At 38.7% G+C, this 20785-nt stretch overlaps 1 protein-coding gene across 1 annotated transcript in view; it reads right to left on the reverse strand.

The window, feature by feature from the left end:
- Nucleotides 1-3419, reverse strand: part of LOC117370822 (receptor-type tyrosine-protein phosphatase gamma-like) — a 356737-nt gene extending 353318 nt beyond the window's left edge. The window contains exon 1 of the mRNA XM_055221797.1: nucleotides 3345-3419. Within this exon, the coding sequence (XP_055077772.1) occupies nucleotides 3345-3414 (70 nt within the window). The 5' untranslated portion in view covers nucleotides 3415-3419. The remainder of the gene's footprint in view (nucleotides 1-3344) is intronic.
- Nucleotides 3420-20785: the final 17366 nt, after the last annotated feature.

Consider the following 20785-nt stretch of genomic DNA (forward strand, 5'->3'; position numbering starts at 1 on the left):
GTGTTCTGCGTCCTGATTGGCTAAGGGACTGTAGACCATTGTCCATCAGTCTCCTCTGTGCCGTGTCTGTGTACAGTACAGAATGTGTTCACACAAATTTACATAAATGTCGGATCGCAGTGTGACTCTGAAGTGCTGTATGTTTGCTAATTTTATCCCTGACAAAACCCACAGTGTCGATGGAACGTTCTGCACCGACAAAGGCGCCTACGAAGGTTTGAACTTTGAGAGTGTTTAAACAAGAGAGAAATGTGAGAAAATGTTAATGCCTGTGTGAGAAAAGTGTATAAAGTGTGTGGTGAGGGGTTTTACAGCTGCAAAACATAGAATAATTGTAAAAAATAAAGCTGATACTTCGCGGATTTCAACTGTAACGTAACCTCCGCGATAAACGAGGGACCACTGTATATACATTTTGATAATCCATAGTTAAAAAAACAAATAAATAATTATTTCAACTGAACAAAACGTTGAAGGCGATTTGCTCCTCATTCCAACTGCTTCAAAGTCTCTTCTTCAGTTCTGTCTTTTGAAAATGACATTATTGTGGATTTTTTTGTCATGTATTTATTTATTTGTACCATTCGTTTTCTTGATATTAAATTTGACTTTGTATTTTTCGTATCGAGACAAGTAAATCCCAATTCTGCAGTAGTATACAGTATGTACAAACGGTAACACATCCATATACGTTTCTGCTGTCAGTACATTTTGACACATTTGACATTTAGAATACTGCACTATTTTAGTCAACCGCTAGATTTGTATTTTTTTTTTTCCCATGACCCACATTTCAAAATGCTAAATTAATCTGAGCTCGGAGGACTTTTCTGAAACCGACGTTCGCAATTCAGACCATTTCTATTGCTTTTTAATTAGCCTTAAGATGTTTTATTCACGGCACACAAGAAGCTTTCTTTAATTAATGCGCTTTCTTCAGTATTTCAAGTATTATATTTGGCTAATTATACGCTGTAGTTGCATTACTTTATTGCTTCGGCTAGCGTACATGTAAGATACGTACACTAACCGACGCAAATCAACTTTTTTATTAAACGAATCCTAATGCACTATTACAATTGCTTTTTTGTTGTTGTTTTTTTCTTTTGTTAATTACATACATTTTGAGAAATGTGTTACAAAATGAGAGTTGGACTAATCAGATTAACACCTATAATTATAAATATTACAAATGTGAAGAGGCGCATTGATTTCTGCAAAAAGTAGTTCCACGTATCACTTTATAATAGCTCGATGTCAATTACCCATAATAAAGTATGACTGATAACTGATGCTGAAAAAAGAGTTTATTAAAATGATCCACACTTGGTAACTACTTCATTAGTGAGTTAAGAGTTACTAAGGTTCCTAAGCATGAATCATTCTTAATAACCATTATTAATTAACCATTGTGTTCATTATAATTTCAGTTTTTGTTCATGCTTTTAAAAGTGTACACATTATAAAGTGTTGCCAAAGTTCCATATAATGAATATTTAGACAGTGGAGGTGAGTCGGTTGCCCTTGTCCTCTGCTCCTGTCTCGGCTAACAGTCTGGTTTGTACAGAAAACAGACTTGAGTGGGGAACAAGAGTGTGCCAGCAATAAGGCTACACAGCAGGGATAGACTCAATGTGTCTACACCATCCACAGATCAGCACACTAGAAGGAAACTGCTGCTCTCCAACAGATACAACAGCCCGATAGTGACCACAGAGCGACTGGAGATCATATTAAACTATGTATTAGGGGCGGGACGAGACATAAATACCGAGACGAGATATGAGATGGAGTCCTCCAGATTTTGACATCATCTGTTACACATAAATTGTCTGGTTCAGATCACAATTTGTATTTATCTTATATTGTTGCTGTCAGTGTCACACTTTTTGAAATCACGGCTTAACATGGGTTTAAGGTTCCTGTTATATGCAATATATTTTCAAAAGATATAATGTTTTGTTTTAAATTGTTAATCGCTTTGGTAACGGTCATAACTCTCCAGTTTTGACCATTTGCCCACTCCAAATGTAAACATGTGTGCACAATCCTGCGGAAATTTTATCTCATGAGATCTCTTTTAAAGGAGAAAACATCTTATTGTGCATTTTTGCTTTTATTTGTGCTAATTTAGCTTGTTGTTTCATCAACAGAATATTTGAATAACAGTGAGAGGCATTGTTTTTATCATCTCCATCACACATTTTCTCATCAGCTCGGTCTGATTTCTCGGCAGATTTGTGATCAGATGGAATGAAAAATGAAGTAAGGACGTGGCTAATGCAACACACAATGAGAGACTAGATCTATTTTTCTTTAATGTACTCGATATTTGAGAGCTCTGTGAAGAGTTTGGTTCTTGGGACTGAAGGAGAAGAATGGACAGGGCTAAAATCAGACCCACTTCAGTACCCCAGTGACAACATGTGAGCGAAGTGGCCAACAAAATCACTCAAGAGTCCAGGCTTACCATCAGAACGTACTCTACATGTCATCTGACCCCTGACCTTTTAACCACACAGCAATGGAGCTCAGCACTGAAAAAGTCTTCATATTTCTGTGAATCTGTCACCCCAGTCTCATACATGATGTCACTGACTGTGGCTGCTCTGTAGTCCTGACATGTCTGCAGTGGTGTGAGCAGTGTGATGTAGTGAACCATTTGATGGAGAGACTCTGAGCTGAGAAACTGTGAGGTCCACAATTGGTCACAGATACAGACCATTCTGTTCAAGGTCAAATTTACACGTCCCTTATTTCCTCCTCTTCACCTGCCCCTGCCTCTTTCTGCTCTCTATTATTGTCTACAGATATGGAAATGGACTGTGGTTTACTGTTCCAGAGGCTCAGCTCTGAGTTTCACAGGAGCAGAGCCCAAAAAGTCCGGGGGTGGAGCCTGGGGGTCAAAGTCAACATACATGAACATGGTGTGTCCTGAAAAACAACACTTCTGGATATGAAACACAGGCTTTGATCATTAAAGTGAGGTCCAACAACCCGGCTCGGACGTGACTGAGCTTACGCGTGTGCGTGCACGAGGACATGAGCAGACTTCACAGCCCTGCTGTCTTGCTTGAGGCTCTGAGATAACGGCTTTGCGAAGGCGCCGGCGGCTGACAACACATGACATCTCCGTTTGATCCACGCGGACCAAACTCCTCTAAACCAAACCCTCCCGGGACTGCGCGCTCTCTGCACTGCATGTCTAAGAAGCTTTAAACAGGTCACATACTGTGCGCACGAGCCTGTGCTTTTTGCGCCGACCCAGAGCAGCATCCATACGGTCCACGCGCGCACTAACGACAGCCAAACACACAGAAACAGGGTGGACTTTAGACACTCACCGGGATGAGCCCGGGCCCACAGACGGCCGGGCAGCAGCGCGGACCACAGGCAGGAGCAGTGCGCGAACATCAACAGTAAGCTCCACATGGCACCGATGAGCGCATCCACATGCAAACAAGAACTGTTGAACTATGGTCCCCAGTTATGGACGCAGCGAGTGCCGCTTCTGCCGTGGAGCAAGCGGCGTGTCCGGGGGCGCGGCGTGCGCAGGACGCGGTGCAGGAGCGTGGAAACACACGTCACTCACAAGTGCAGTCCACGAGAGTCCCTTGGATTCACGGATACACGCATAGCACTCCGTGTCTTCTGAAGCTGTGGATGTACTGACAACACGAGGAGGCTTGCAACGGCGCGGAGACAGCGGCGCCTGGTCAATGCTGCAGCTGCGGTCACGGGCGCAGAGCTCGGGGGGCTCACAGTAACGCAGGAGTCGGTGTATGTGACCAAAACGCGTTTTTGCTTTCCATTCCTCCTCCGTCACTGGCAAGCGTGTGCGCACAAGTCAGTCTCAGACTTTAAACAGAGTCAGTGATGGAGAGAGAGGGGGGTGAGAGAGGGAAAGAGAGAGGAGAGGGGGGAGGGGGGCGGAGGCAACGGGCGTTCCTCCGGATCCTAGCGCCTGCGACGGAGTATGCAGCTCGCACTTGGCCCGACTATAATAGGTAATAATAGACGGGAGCTCTCCAGGGTCCTCAAGGTTTTTGTTCTATTAATGAGCCAAGAATAGCTCCACATCACCTCAGACTGAGCCCTATCCTAGATTCTGCTCAGAAGCGTGTCACTGAACCTAATTGTGATTTGGATTGACTTAATGAACAGGCCACCACTCGACACTGAGTGAACAGTAGGTTACACATCCATTTCAATAATGGGATATCTTCATTTCATAACTTGTGTTTTGTTTATAAAGCAGTTTTCGGAACATGTTGCAAAGTGCTTTACTATTGCGTAATTAAAAACAAATCATCAAAAACCCCTAGAGGGCAATGCAAAAAATTAAATCAATACAGTAAAATTACAATAAAACAGTAAAAGCAGTGCAATAATATACATTCAAACTAATGTTATTTCAGTTGCTTAGTTAGTTTTTATGGTTTTATTAATTGGTTTACTGTTTACAGTCTAGTGTAATGAACATTTTTTTATTGATTTGCACAAATGGTTGTTCTATTGTTTCATTACACAGCAGCAGTCCAGTCTTTGTGGAGTCGGGATCGCAGGAGAGCACCGTGGTACTAATAGGAGCTCTGACAAATGTGGCTCTGGTGCAGATGGGTAATTACACTGCGTGGTTCAAGTGCATGTAGAGGTGTGAAAAAGGCTGTGCCCGTGGCCGGGGAGGACTGAAGGAGCACTTATGAGCGCACATGTAGCAGAGTGCGTTCTACTGCCCCCCCCTGGCTCTTCAGAACAGGAGGAGAGCAGGGACACCGTGGTTACTCGGTTCCCTGGTAATGTACATGCACAAAGTATACAGGATTTGTACTTTTATCCCACGGCAGATGCATGTTGGCGATACTGAAATGAGACAACGGTAATTCTCGGGCTGGAAGTGTCTGCTCAGAGACGCAAAACCTCAAATAACTCTTAAAACGCTATACCTCCTGATTTTTACTGGCTAAAAATGTGAAAAAGAAGTAGTTTTTAGTAGTTTAAAAGAGTGTAGTGGTCTGAAGTTATCGCTCATTCGACTAATGCATTCCGAGCATCCAAAACTATTCACCGTGTCATTTGTGTCATACGTAAAGCTGACACTAACTAGCATGCTAATGTTGCACTTCCTAACTATCAAAGAATCAAAAAGAAAACTTAGATTCAGACAGTACACTATATCTGTACTGCTCAAAAACATGGGAAATAATCAAGTGCGTAGACTTTAAGGGAAGGGGAATTTGAATGTGTTTCTTTACTGTGTTTCAGTGTTTTTCACAGCACGAAATAATAATAATAGTAATAACAGTCTTTCGTAAACTTATTCAGAATTGTACTTCGATTCGTGCATGTTTAAATAATCCTGTAATGTCCTAAATTCGAGATGAGTGCTCAGGAAATTTCTGTTTTCACCCACACCTCATCTCTACCCTCTGTGCTTATTCAAGACTATTCAAATAATTCAGATGAATCATACATATAGGGTTGCAAAATTAATTAAAAATGTTTGTTAAAAATGAAAGAGGAAGGGTCTATCAGCACTGTAGTTTTGAAGAGGAAGTTTATCGACCAGTTTCTGTTATTAAGCCATTTTACATCAATTTTGCTGTTTTTATTCTGCACTCCTCTGTTTTACTGTTAATTTAATGAATATTTTATGAATATTTGTGATTATTTATGTTTTGATTTGTGTGATTTCAATGTCTTTCTTATTCTGTAAAGCACTTTGAATTACTTTGTGCTGTACAAATAAACTTGCCTTGCTACAATGAACCCAATATAAAATAACTATCCGTATGTATGTTATAGTTTCATACCAAGTAGCTCTTAATATGTCTTCATTAAAAACTAAATAATTCAACATGCACGCTGCACTCATACTGTAACTGTTGGTTGGAGTTGTACAACAGGTCTATTTATTTGGCAATGAACAAGTAAAAAAAAAAAGAAAAAAGTCTGTTACTGGCTCCACTCTATGGATGAAAACTCTACTTGAGTTTTCATCTTCTCTTTTGTGTTTCAGTCGACTTCTTAGAACAGATAGAACTGACTGAACAAAGGCGAAATTTCACAGTAGCTTCAGAAAGTGGTGGTATGACCCAGTCCCTCAATAATACAAAAGTTCAGTATTTGTGAATTGTAAGTTTACAGACTTCTGTCAAAAACTGTGAATTACTCATGGATTTATATAGGCCCCTGTGCTCCATCTGAAATTATGACTTCATATTCTAGACTAAACTCAGGTTATTTTTCTCTGAGCTGGCATTGCAAAATCACCATGAAATAGAACCAATAATTTTGAATTATAAGACCTAATCTACCCAGGGGTCAATGGAAGGGGGTATTAATGGAGGGTAATTGACTTTTTGGAGCGTTTTACCATGTTATCATCAAAAACATGCCTGAATATTTATATGTCATACATATAAATCTTAAATATGTCATTTATATGTCATCCGTTTGTTCAAATCCTCCCTATGATTAGCAGTACAGTCCTACCCAAAGCTCAGTCCACAAGCCTACATCACCCATGCTCCTGCACTGCAATTTTCTTTTTTTTTTTTTTTTTTTGCAATCAAATTTGTATTGTGTGTATAACAACAAAAACAGGACAACAATAACAAATAACATCCTCCACAAAAAAAAAAAAAAAGGAAGAAACCCCAATCCCGAGCTCATGGTGATATCCGACCCCTCCTCCCTGGGCTCAATATGCATACATACATACATATACACACACCTATACCATAAAACATACATATACACATATATACTTGCACACTATGTATGTATTCATATACACCTATACATTACTATATATATATATATATATATATATATATATATATATATATATATATATATATACACATATATATATATATATATATATATATATATATATATATACACATATATACACACACATACACCTTTCTTTTTTATTTATCATTTATTATTATTACCATTACCATCATCGTTAATACATTATTGTTGGTCTCTTACTATATAATAATAATAATAATAATAATAATAATAATAATAATAATAATAATTATTATTATTATTATTATTATTATTATTATTATTATTATTATTTTAAATTAATTAAAGGCCCCTTACAGCAACTCGGTTTACCTTTTAATTTACAGTATATTGACATTATAAAATCTCTTCCGCTTATCATAAGTTATCGAACCTTGCTTATTTGAGCTTATCCAGTTCTAATAAGGTTTTACTCCATAATGAGATTTGTTTGTTTTGTTTTGGCTCCATGCATTTTAGCAACTGATAATTCCATGTTAATGATGTAACGAAAGGTATTGATCCAGTGATTGATCCAGTGATTAGGAGTCAGCACTGCAATTTTCCATAAAAATACAAAAGCATGATACAAAACAACATACTACAACTTCACAAACCTGATGCGATGTTGTGATAAAAGGGGGAGAGACGTAGCACAGACAGCAAAGCGAGAGGGGGCTCGTCAAAAACAGATACTTATTAGACATGTTAATATGTTGTTTTCAGTGAATAAAACAATAAAACGTAACACAGTGATCTAAATATGTGTTAGGAGTTAATACGCAATAGAAGTGTAATACCTCCTCTTTACGTTCAAAACTTTGATACAAAAATTACAATCCAGTCTGACTCGATGTCCGAGGACTTTGACACTTTTTCAGCCACTCTTTGAAAAAAACCTGCAGTGTAGCTGAAATAACGATGACATTTTGCAACATGTTTGGAGCCGCACTGCCGTCTGGTTCACTGACAGTACAGAAATATTGCTCCTACGCTCCTTCAAATGTTGGACGATTCTTGCTCCCAAACCCATGCGTCTATTTTTGCCATTCAAACAGATGGCTTCCATTAGAGGGGGCTGCCTTATGAGATACCTTAACAGCACCACTGAGAACTGGCTAATTAACTTACTCTTTTTCATTTAATGCTTCTGGAAATTAATAAAAATCCAGCTGGTCAGCTCGAACCCCGACAGCGCCCTCCAGCTCTGTCTGTGGAGAGAGTCAAATCAAGTCAAAGTGAAAAATATGCTTCTCATAAGGTCACGCAGGACACGTCAAAATCCTGTGCACCTCCTTGGTACTTCAGTGCTCCAGTGTGCTCTGCCAATATGTTGTTTTGGTTTATTTGATCACTTCTCATTTGTTTAATTTGGTCAATAAAATCACCATTCATTCAAGTCCTACTATTGGTCTTAAGTGATTTTTTAAATTGTTTTGTGTCTATAAACTTTATTTAAAAAAATGGACTAAGGGACTGTGACGTCACCCATCGCGTTTAGCTCCAGTCAAAAAGTGAAAAGTGAAAAGAAGCCATAAAACTTACATTGTGCAGCTTTAACTTGCAAAATAAAATAAAAATGCCTTTTTCTGTATGATAACGAATGAGAAAGAAAATATAGTTATAGCAGATTTGATTAAAAAAAAAAAAGGTTTGGAAACACAAACGTTTTCTTGCACTAACTAACAAACAATAAATTTGGATTTTAAAAACACTTAAGTTCAAAGAGTCTTTTTAAAATTTTGTTTGTTGTTATTATTTAAGCGTAATAAACTTAACTTCATCATATTATAGCCACATTTACATAACATTACATTGCATTAAATGACTTATTATAAAGGCACAGTGTATTTTAGTACTTGCTGTCAAAGTAGTGTCATTAGGTTATTAGTATAGGGATTAAAAGAAATGTGATAATGTTTTAAAACTAGTGAGCAGAGCAATAATCCCGTGTGAAAATGTACCTCCTGTATGTAAGCAGTCAGGAGTCGTCTTCACGCACTGCCTTGGGAGCCTTTAACAACCCTATTCATTTAAAGACTTAAACAGACACGGGTGATTTCGGACAGGCCTAAATTGGTAAAAGATTGCACTGTTCAGAAGCAGCTGCAAAGTTTATGAAGCCTTTTTATTTGAGTTGTAAATTAATTTTCTATGAAGGGAAAGAGAGTGTTTCATGGCCAGACAGCCCTCACTAAAACAGTTACAAACGTCACATAAAAGCAGCAATTTGTCAGCTGCGGAGCCACCAGATCCATACTGATAATACTGTCATATACACAGAATGGACTCACGGCTGCTCAGTACTGCCTCACTGTGGCCAAAGCAGGAAGGGAGGGGTGTGTTGTAATGTTTTATATAGAACTGTGAATTTGTGCAGTACTAGTGATAAAGCAGCCCTTATTTGGGCCCTGAACAGTTGTCAAAGTTTATAAAAAGGACTATGACTTCTGCTCAGACGTGTGGATCAGACAAAGGCAGCTCTCGATGTCTAGTCTCCATGGTAACGCAACAGCATCCTCTACTGTTGTGTAAGTCAGAGTACCTTCACTTTATAAAAAAAAAAAACATGAGATAGTAATATAAATGTGTGTGTGTTTTAAATTAAAATTATGATTCTAATAAATGTTTTAAAATGTTATTATATATTTCATAGGATATTATTTATTAGTGAAATACATTAGATTTCAGCAAGCCCCAGTAGTTCCGAAATAATATTCACATTGTCTCACTCGCTTCATGGGCTACAGTTTAATGTATATTTTGTGCTGCTAACACTGTGGAGCTGTCCATGGTGCTGAACGACTGAACTGCTTTTATCTGATCCCTTTCAGAATGAGCAATCTCAGAGTAATGTGCCAGGTCAGTGATGGACCATTTTAGGGTCATTTCTGCACATTATTATATTTAGATAACTACTATGCAATGGCATGAATGGATGAATTTTTGAGAATCCATCTGGGCATGCACCCACTGGTGAGATAAACCTGGCCTCCTGAGGCAGAGACAAATCAGATCAATCATGGGGCAGCACTGAGGTCTGGGTGGAGGTCAAAGGCCAAGGTCACAGGCAAACTAAAACAAATATATCAACACACACTTATTTTTGTAAAAAAAAAAAAAAAAATGTGCAGAGGAAAGAGCTTTGTGCAGTTGTGTTCCCCTGTTGTGACACTTTGACCATCCTGCTTGTACTATTTGGTTGAATGTCCTGATAGGTCCTGATCATTATCAGCGAGAGCCATCCTAGATTGACCATGTGTACAACACAACTCAGAGTGCTACTGATATGAATCTAGAATGAGCCTGGTTATGTGTTACATGCTCCACAGGCATCACACCGGGGCATAAAGGGTACATGTTTACCCAGGGCCCAGTCAGGATGAGTGCATTCACAAAGCCTTTCATGTGCATTAATCATAGAGAACATTGTAGAGCTGAGCTGAGAATTTCTTGCTAGTTATAGCTTTAACGCAAACAAAAGTCCAGCTAAGTTTAGATAGTAGAAGTTGTGTTAAAGTTAATGTAAAAACATGTTTTATAAATTCCCAAAAGTCTGTGAGCATCAACAGGCCCCGGTCCAAATGATGTGAATGTGTGGATATGTACATGTGGATATGTACATGTGGATATGTACATGTGGATATGTACATGTGGATATGTACATGTGGATATGTACATGTACTACCTCTGCTGATGGATGGAAGGCCAGTAGAGGCGTGCTGCATTACCATAAAGCATTAACCGAGCACATCTTTAGATCAGTGACACTGGATCCCTCACTGGGGCTGACCTGCTTACGTCATGGCCCCACATGCAGATTTATGAAGCAGAATGCATAATGGAACAGAATCTATATCAATTATGCCTCATTTATTCATGCCACAACAATATCTCGCACAATTGATTTGGTTTCTTCTGCTTCATGTTTAATTCAGGAGAGTCAGTCAAACCACAGTAGTGTACCAGCTCCTGCAGATTAATTACAGTGCCACGTTGCTATCCACCACATGTCTCTAAAGTATTGGATTACCATTATTTAGAGACAAATACAGTGATCTTTATTATTATTATTTTAGAAGAAGTATGCACAACAATATCTATGTATGTCGCCTGGTGAGCCAAGCCCTTTCAATGCAGAAGAGTGGAAAGTAATGAAGTACACAAGGAAAAGTACTTTACTTGTGTACTTGAGTCAATACTTTTACTTTAGCTTCACTATCTTTAAGAGCAGTACATTTTTTAACTGGACTGAACAGTAAAAATTGTTTTCTTATTGTTTGGGACCTTAAAATTATGCTATTTTTAGCTAATTCTCCAACTTTAGACAAAAAACATGTACAGACAAAAACAAACCAAACAAAAATCAGCACAATTATTTAACAAAATCACTACATTTCACACTTTATTAGTTCTCAAAATCTGTCTGAAATACTTTTAGTTATTACCGTTAAAGTACATTTTAACCAGGTACTTCTTTATTTTTCACAAAAATAGATATTTGGTTTTTACACTTTTTTCCCTTTTTTTTCTTTGCTCCTCCTCTCTGTACTTGTACTTCAGTAATGAAATTGAATACTTCATCCACCTGTCCTTTCAAATATCCAGAACAAAATATGTAACGTTTTGCATGGATGCAGCCGTTTGTACATTTGTTTCCAACAGTGGCCATGAAATTTGTGATTTTAGTTTAATTGTTTTATTCCACAACATGTTGATTCATCCCAAAACACTTGTATTTGTTCATCATGGATCTACCTAGTAATTCAAAAGTTCTCTTTATAGTTTGTAATTTCAGCTCTCTCATCAATCAAACAGAAATAGTTATGAATAAAATATGCACTGATACAAATATGGAGGCAGATACTATACTTCAGAATAATATGGAAATTGAAGCAGTAAGAAAGTTACAATGGAGTTTGTGTGTGTGCGTGTGTGTCTGTGAGTGTGTGTGCGTGTGTGTGTGCATGTATGTATGTGTGTATCCACGATCCAGGGGTCAAAGAAGCTGCCAAATGATTTTCACTGTGAGGTCACGGGGGTCAACGTCAAGGTGTGGCGTGGGCTCAGTCAGACGTCCACTTGAATGTCAATGCCGTGCTCTCCTGTGTGCTTTCATTTACATCCACAGACCTGCTCTCGCTCAGCCTCAGAGACCTCATTTGGAGCAGCACGACTACAGCAATAATGCAAAACACTTCAAATTGTTTGTTGGGTTGTAGTCTGCAGAAAGACAGTTTTTTCAGGGTTTTTTTTCTTTCCTATTAAGCTGTGGTCTCTCAAATTGTTGAAGAGAGCTTTTTACCTTGTCTGAAGAGGTTTTATACGCCATCCACCCATGTTTGAGTAATCTTGAGATCCATCCTGGGCATTATTTGAACCCTCCTTAGCAGTACGAGCCAGTAAAAGTCTCTGTCATCCATGCTGCCTCATTTTCCATAAATATACAAAAGCATGACACAAAACAGTACACTACAACTTCACAAACCTGATGCGATGTGCAGTAGTTCATTGTTTTTGTGATAGTGACAACAGGGAAGGATAGGAGTGATTTAGTGCAGGAAGTGGGTACTCAGCTCATCAAAAAATATACTGAAACTAATAAAACATTTCAATATTTTCAATGTTTTTGGTGAATATAGTTTTTTCAAAGCAGTAAAAGGCAAACAATTAATACCCCAAGTGTAATACAGCCACAAGTTCTGTCATGTTTTTGTAATTAACTGCAGTTAATTGGCAGTTTGTAGAAAAAGTTGAGAAAAAAATACAAAAATACAGGAAGTAGCTGTGAGGTCTGTGAGTGTTCAAAATGCAGGAATAATTTATTTACAAGGAAAGCATTTTTGTGAGTTTAAACCTTCATTTAATGATCATGGAATTACCCCTATGTATATGTATTTGCTATCGGTGTCCAACTAAGAAATAAAATGATAAAACTCAAAAAAAATTTGAAAAATAGGCAAGATTTTTTGTTAAATCTTAAGTATAATAATGTTAATAATGTTTCAGTGAAATGAGTAGTCTAACCTGCCATATGAATTTAAAATTAATTAGCCCCAATTGAGTCTATTCTACTGAGGTAGAGATGTATATCCAGACTAAAGCCTGATGTGTGCTGGGATCAGACAGACGCTGTGACAGTTGTGAGCTGTGTTGTTTTGTCAGAGCCTCTCCTCAGGTTTAGTCTGAGCCCCATGCTGCAGTATCCTCCCCACACTGCTCTGCTGTTCTCTCTGAAGACGTACGCTTAGAATCCTCACAGCTGTCACATCACACACACACTCGCACACAGTGGCTTTAGAGGCCCACATCTGTGGATGTCAGTTCCACTTGCATTCGCTGCTGATCAAATGGGACATTATCCCAAGCATGTCAGTGTTCAAAGCCTCACCAGGGACTGTTTACAGTGGGACCTGACAATCACTGTGAAGAGTCCACTTTGAATCTTGTGATTATTATTCCAAAACACATTTTACATTAGTTTGTTTAAAACACTCTTGGACAGTCTCTGAAAAGACCTGTGTTCATACTGTGCAGTACCTGTATGCTGGACCTCATCCTGAAGTCCTTGGTGTATGGAGTGTGTGGAGCAGTCCCTGTGCCTTAAAGTGAATCCTCCATCCCTTGACTCCACTTACATGAGCACAGACGACAATAAGAGGCTTGTCTGCTTGTCAGCACTTAACCAGGAGAGTGTAGGTGGAGGCCACAGGGCGACATAGTGGATCAACGCACAGAGAGATCTCCACTGGGACTCAGCATTTGACCCCTCAGTGCCACTGGGGCACACTGTGAGGAGCATGGATGACCACAGAGTAATGCCCCATGACCCATCTCCAGAGCTTAAGCTAGGCCTGTCCCACGATGGACTTCTAAAATATATATATATTTTTGTAATAAACCTTCCTTGTGACTCGGGTCTATCAGAGGAAACTGTAAAATTCAGAAGTGCTTACATCTTGTGACATATACTGGACTATATTGATTTGACACAAAATCATCTCTGTGCAGGGAAAATTCCCTAGACCATACAGCCCAAACTCCTGACACTGATGAAGCCGTACCTCATGTTTGCAGATTCCCAATAACCTAACATATGGTACCACTGACCTGTTCATATCATTATAGTGATAAGATGTGAAAGCTTGGGTACAATAGTGCTTGTCAACATGTATTCATAATCAGTGAATATACATCTTTATATTCACTGATTATTAAGGCATTTCCCCCAAGTTAAATAAAACCGTGTAGAGCATCTTTTTACTTCTAACTCAACAGACCTAAGCTAACCTCAGCAGTTATCTCCTCTCTTTGCATCCTCTGAGGTCACCTAAGCCATCTGTGTGCAGCGGGCCCTAGTACACATGGCTCGACCTGGATCATGTTTTCTCCTGAAGACACGAAGCAGAGGAAGTTTGTTTCTTGTAGCAGATTCTCTCATCATGCATGCATTCGACTCTGACAGGTTCCGGGTCAGGGTGAGTGAACTCTTCGCTGGCCGCTACAGAGCTGTGCTGGAACCAGGCCAGTCACATCCATCACACACCACACACAGCTGATCCCAACTGATTATTATAGCAGCAATCTCATCAACAACTACACTGACCCCGAAAAGTCTACAGGCCAGAAGCGAGAAGTGATCTAAAGTTTGGACTACAGACATATAGCATACAAGCACAGTCTATGTAAGCTATGGAATACTGACAAAAACTAAATAGGAGCCTCCGGGGCAAGAGTGTCATCCAGGCAAAGGATTTAAAATAAAACATGTTTCAGTTATTTCAACCAAAAGATTTACAAGATGTGGAATTTAACTGCTTTTAGTGAGTGGTTAGTGACCTCGCTTCATAGCAGACAGATTCGGAGTGTGATCTACAGACGGGATGAGACCTTTCTTCAGTGGCACAGTGGTTAGTACTCTTATCTCACAGCAAAAGGGTTCTGGGTTCACTGTCGAGCAGCCTGGGTCTTTCTGTGCAGAGTTTGCATGTTTCTTGCTTGTTTGTTTTTTTTTGTTTTGCTACTGAACCTTGTATCTGGTGTTTTAACATTATCTACTAAGGCCCAAAGTTTCTGCAGAGGTGGAGTTTGATGTGTGGATATCGTTTACCTCAATCCCTTCTCCTCCTTCTCCCTCACTCCCCCGTTTAGTTCTCCAGACTTTGTCCCTCACTTCCCATTTTTAGTCCTCCAGGCACTGCTCAGTTTTATCAGTTTGAAATGCAGTTGTGGGCGGAGTTTAGGTGTTTATTTCCACGTTAAATGAATGTGTGCACTACGCAAGTACACAAATGTTTCCTTGTCCCAGCAATGTGGGTTGATGCCATTGTGCCAAGAGGACTTTTGAAGAGCACTTAATACTGCTGCAGCATAATTGTATTGAGCAGCTCTGGCAGCACAACTGATTTGATTTACTGCTCTGCGCCATGGGAAAAAATCAACACGACTTACTGTCTGATTGCTCACATTAATCCCAACATTAAAAGCAAATAAATAATAAATGTCCTTCCTTGTGTCACATCAGCAAACATGTGTGACTCTGATAATTCAAAGTGATGTAAGATGTTGTAATGTGAGTACGATGGGAGCCAAGTGATCTTATAGTCAATAGCTGTTTTCTTGTGCTGTAGATACTGTGACAAAGTGCGCCGTTGTCTCTTTAATATCACAGTAATTTAGTTTATTCACACCTTTGTTCATTTCTAGTCATTTTTCATGATACAACTAAACAGAACCATCTCGGGTTTGTTTTGTTTAGTCTTTCAGTTAGTTTACCTTTAAATTAATCATCACACACTTCTGTTACTTTAAAGATATTTTATGCGGTTAAATGTATTGAATTCGGTTACACCTTTCGGCCATTTTTAAAGGCTTGGGCATGGTCGTGGGCTGGACCATGTGGAGAGGAGGGGAGATCTGGGTTAAGTTCTTTTTTTTTTTTTTTTTCAATGTCTTTGTGTATTTGTTTCAATCTTTAAGTGTTTATAGTTTTATTTTAAACACTTTTTGAGTTAAAGGCCCTCATAAGTACGCAGTGTAGTATGAGATCCTGCTAAAGTTGTACCTACCGCACCTGAGAAGTAAATGGTATTTACATGGGGAGGTGCTTTTGGTTTGAGAGGAATATAAGCAGGGCAAGTCAGTCTTTCAGGAGAATCAGTGTGTAGCTGGGTACACGTGTGGTTTTCTTAATTTCAGTCTCTTTTGCTTTAGTTGAGCACTATTCATTTTTGTAAATATGTATCATTTTTTTCCACAGTGAGCTGTAATAAATTTCATGAACTGGGAATGTTTCTGAGTCTACCTCCTACTTCGACCACATCGGGCCAGCTTCCGTACAGATACTAAATGAAAAATACTGATTTATTGGTTAATTCAAGGTCAACTATGTCTCTCGGCTGGCCTGGGAACGCCTTGGAGTCCCACCGGAGGAGCTGGAGGACGTGTCTGGGGTGGGGGAAGTCTGGGAGTCCCTGCTTAGCCTGCTACCTCCGCGACCTGGCCCCGGATCAGCAGAAGAAAATGGATGGATGGATAAAGGTCTACTATACAATTTTCATCTGGATAGTCCGCTTTCTGCTTGTCTCCATGGAAATGTTGTTTGTTCCTGGAGTGTTTGACAGTATGGCTTTAAACGTAGCATAAACAGCGGATGTGAAACCTTCGCTTCTTCACATGGCATTTGTTCAGACTCACCTACGCCCCTCTGTCAAGATAAGGCTCGCACACTGTCAGACTGCAGTAACGTAGACAGCATCTAGTGGTGAAATGTGAGAATACAGGGGTGAGTCGGACAATCTAATTACAGATGGAAGCTTTAAGGCAATAAAAAACACAAATGCAGGGTAGTTTAATGACCTATTGAGGAACATTTCAAGCGAAGCAATAACTTACCAGACCTTCTAAAAAAGCTACATATTGCTATTTTAAGGGAATGCGGTGGAACTTTTGCGATTCGTTAAGTATTTCCTTTTAATAGTGTGCTCGTTTACAATCTTAAATCAACAGAACAGAATGCAACGAATATATTTTAGATAGTTTGAGCTCATATTGTTTCGTTTTTGTATTTATTAAAAATAGCCGTACAAAAACAAAGTGACTATCATTTTAAGTGGCAGGTAAAAGAATGCTGTTAACGTCACCTACAAAAGCCTCGTCTCTGCTGTTTCGATGTGTCGTGTCTCCCTGGAGATCCATCCTTTAAATGGAGAAACACGCGTCTTAAAATGGTACTTGTTCCTGATTTACTGCAGCGCTGTGTTCTCTTTGTCACTCTCGCTCTTCGTCTGCTGTGTCTTTGGAGAGAGGCTTGTTTTCTCCCTGGGTGTCCTCTTTCCGTCAGTCTAATCAGCCCCTTTAATTACCCTCCTGACACCCCTGGGCTGTGGGTGCTGTGGGTGCTGGGGGGAAGGTGGCATGGCAGACTTTGAGTGTATGAGGGGTATTTGTGGAGACATTGGGGCTGTGCCAGTCCAACAGTTGTGCCAACCTGTTCCGGGGGTAGCGCCGTTGAGATAAATGCCCGAATGCACCGTGTCCTCTACCGCACAAAGAGGGTGGAGGACATTCTCAAGGTGGTGCTTCCTGCTGTATCTTGCACAGTGTGTCGTGCCACTTCTCTACATGTCAGCATACCGAACTCACACTGCTTTTCAGTCACAAATAAAAATGTATCTATTAAATTATGAACATTTTACATATAATTAATACAAAAGATCAGCTTGAAACATTTTGCACATTTCACACTAATAGCATCTTCTATGCGCTGTGTATTTTAAAATGATTTTCCTTATTTTCCTGTTATATGCAGCAGAGGACTTTTCCCATTCATATGATACAATTTTTTTTTTTTTTTTCTTACATTTTTTTTGGTCATTATTATAGTATTTCTAATATTTTCTAACTTAAAATAATATCTACATTTGGATGACACTTTATAAACTACATGTCCATTTCCACAGTTTTAAGGCATTAGAGCTCCCTCTGCTGTCAGCAATGAACAATTAGAAAAGAAAGAAATGAAGATCTTAGGTGTGAAGTTGACCTAACAGAGCGATCCATTTGTTGTGAAAGCAAATTGACCACAGAATAAGTCCAGTGACACTACGCAGCAGATTTTTACCTGTGACGTAACAATCCAAGTAATCAAAGAAAGCATTTTTGAGTGCTCAAAGAAGATGACCGGATTAATGAAACAAGTGTGAATGTAGCATGATACAACTCTAGGTATGTTTTTGGTGAGGAGACAATCTACCATAAATCGAACTATAAGCCGCTACTTTTTTCCCACGCGGCCTATACAACGGTGCGACTAATTTATAGATTTTTACAGGCCAACATCCACCGGGGAGAACTCTCTAGCAGTAAATGCAAAAGTGAGACAGACGTGGGGAAAGATTATGCACTGCAGAATGCACTAATTTTGATTTTGAACTGTCATTTTGCACATCATGCACAAAGGCTTATCATGGAAAACACACAGCGAAATGTACATGATGCAGCTTTTAAGATAAAGGCAATGGATCTGGCATCAAAGAAGGAAATAGAGCCATTGGCATTAATGAACTGATGGTGTGACGTTGGCAGCAGGAAGAACTAAGTCAATATAAAAAGATGACAAAAGCTTTCAGAGGAAATAAAAGCAGATGGCTTGTGTTGGTGCTGTTTTATTCTCTAAACATGCAGGTATGTTCATCCCGTGTTGATGGCGTAATGCCGATTTTCAGGCACAGATTGAAAAAAAAAAACATATCTTAAATTAAAACTCAAAAAAAGCCTCTGTGTACCATGTTTGTGTGTAAATATCTCATGTTACAACATATTTGTAACGTGTGGCTTATAATCGAGCGTGGGGTATATATGTACACATTTTAATTTCTTTTCAAATTTAGTTGATGCAGCCTCTATTCAGGTGTGCTCAATAGTCCGAAATTAATGGATAACATGGTTAAAAGCTCAAATTATTAACTGCTTTGGCAACAGTCCTAATCATTCCCAAGTCTATGGATAGGTGACCATTATGTTGCATTTTAGAGAGTGTTTTATTTGGTGATTTTAACATTTATGCAAACAAAAAGTAGTTCTAAAAAGTAAGCGCAAGTGACATCCTGCAATGACACCATCATGTCATTACTTGGCAGGAAGGAAGGAGCACTTGCACTTTGCTGTTATTCTCATGTTGTTAGTCAAACAGAGAAAAAAAAATGTTTCAGAGACATAAAAATATCTGTCCAAGCTCTCTGAATCAAGTACACAGAGCACAACGATTTGAAGTGTATTGTGAAACAGACTTGTAAGCCCATTCACATTTTGTGTCACAGGTGAAGCAAGTAAGAGAGGAGAGACAAGTAACAACCCTTAGCAAGTAAAACAGAAGGTCGCTACTTCCAAATAACACCATTCACCCCATTCCATCAAAGAGCGTCTTAGTTTAGTTTTTAGTCCAGTGCATTTGTGAAAACTAAACAAATATTTTGATACAATTTTGCGCAAACTCTTGCTATTCTTCCATAAAAAATACAATCTGACAATTACAAAAAACAGATTCAAGTCATAAAAAAAAATAAAAAAAATAATACACTACACAGTCCAACATGTACAGGTGAAGGAGCTAATCATCAGAACAATGAAAAGCTGTGGGCTGGAGTTAAACCCACACAAGCGCTTGCCTTTTAACCGCTGCCCCACAGGAAATCAGCTGTAATTATAAGTACAGTACAGCACACTTTTTTTTTTACACCATAGGGCAGTGCAGACAAATCATTATAGCACCCTACTGGATAATTATGTTTGATAAAATGACTTTTTTACCAGTATTGTCAAAGAGGAATTACTGCTCTTCTAAGTCTAGGAACGTTGACAAAAGCATGACAATTTCTATAGCCAGAGTACCATTAAGTCAAATGGGTTTCTAAAGACATAGCTTTTACCAGGCACTTGTCATTAGGAACACACTTTTTGTGAGTGCCAAGAGGAGGCTTGAAATGATGTAAATTGTTATGTAAAAATGGGGTTCCGTCTTAAAGGTAATAAAGAGTGCTCATTGAAATCACCTTTCGTAAGTGTTAAAAGGAAAATTGCTACTTTTGAACTGGAGTCAAATTGCAGCCCTGACTCATTCTCTCAGAATAAATATCTTTGCTTTCAAATCATTCAAGTGTCTTTGTTAAATAATGTTCTTTAGTCATGCACATCGATACATTTTTGACTGAAATATATGCACAGTGTCCATATATACACATAGTGACAGTGTGTGTAGTAGGACTAGATGGTAACACTTCATATTACTAAGCCTGAATCATTATTAATAAACTAGTTGTTCATTATGAATTAGGTCTTTATTCATGCTTTAAATTGTCTAACAAACTATTTATTTATTTATTTGTTTAATTTAGTATCTTGCCATGGACGACATTTTGGTAGTTTTCAGATTCTTGATTCTTCTCTGTGCTGATGTCATTGTCCCAGAGGTTCAGTTCAGAAATGATACATTTCTATTACGAACTAGACCCAAGTCTCACTGTATTACAACCAAAATCAGCATTTTTACAATAGTCATTTGATTTGCCTATCTGTATTATATAACATCAGTTTATATGAAGTTGTGATGTCATCTGAAGCCAATATCTGTGTAATGTATTCCCTCTATAACCGCACATATCTGTGTTCAGATACAGTCCGATGGCTCCCTTCAAACGACCTTTAAGTCACTTAAGAGCACACATTAAAACATGTAAAGCATTTTCAGCATCAGCTCATACTGAATAATTCAGAAGTGAAGGGATAATTATGAATATTTCATATGTCTGTCATGTTATGCAAATGCTACGTCCCCAAGTTGATTACATGTTTGTACTTTTTAATATGTATGCCTTTAAGAATTAATGTGTGTGTATGTGCAATGACTAAAGGCATCAAATGATCTATTTTATAAAGCAGCTACAATCATGGGAAAATATTCATCATTTCTATATATATTTTTCAA

Source organism: Periophthalmus magnuspinnatus, chromosome 5 (genome assembly GCF_009829125.3).
Source record: "Periophthalmus magnuspinnatus isolate fPerMag1 chromosome 5, fPerMag1.2.pri, whole genome shotgun sequence".
Taxonomy (NCBI): Eukaryota; Metazoa; Chordata; class Actinopteri; order Gobiiformes; family Gobiidae; genus Periophthalmus; species Periophthalmus magnuspinnatus.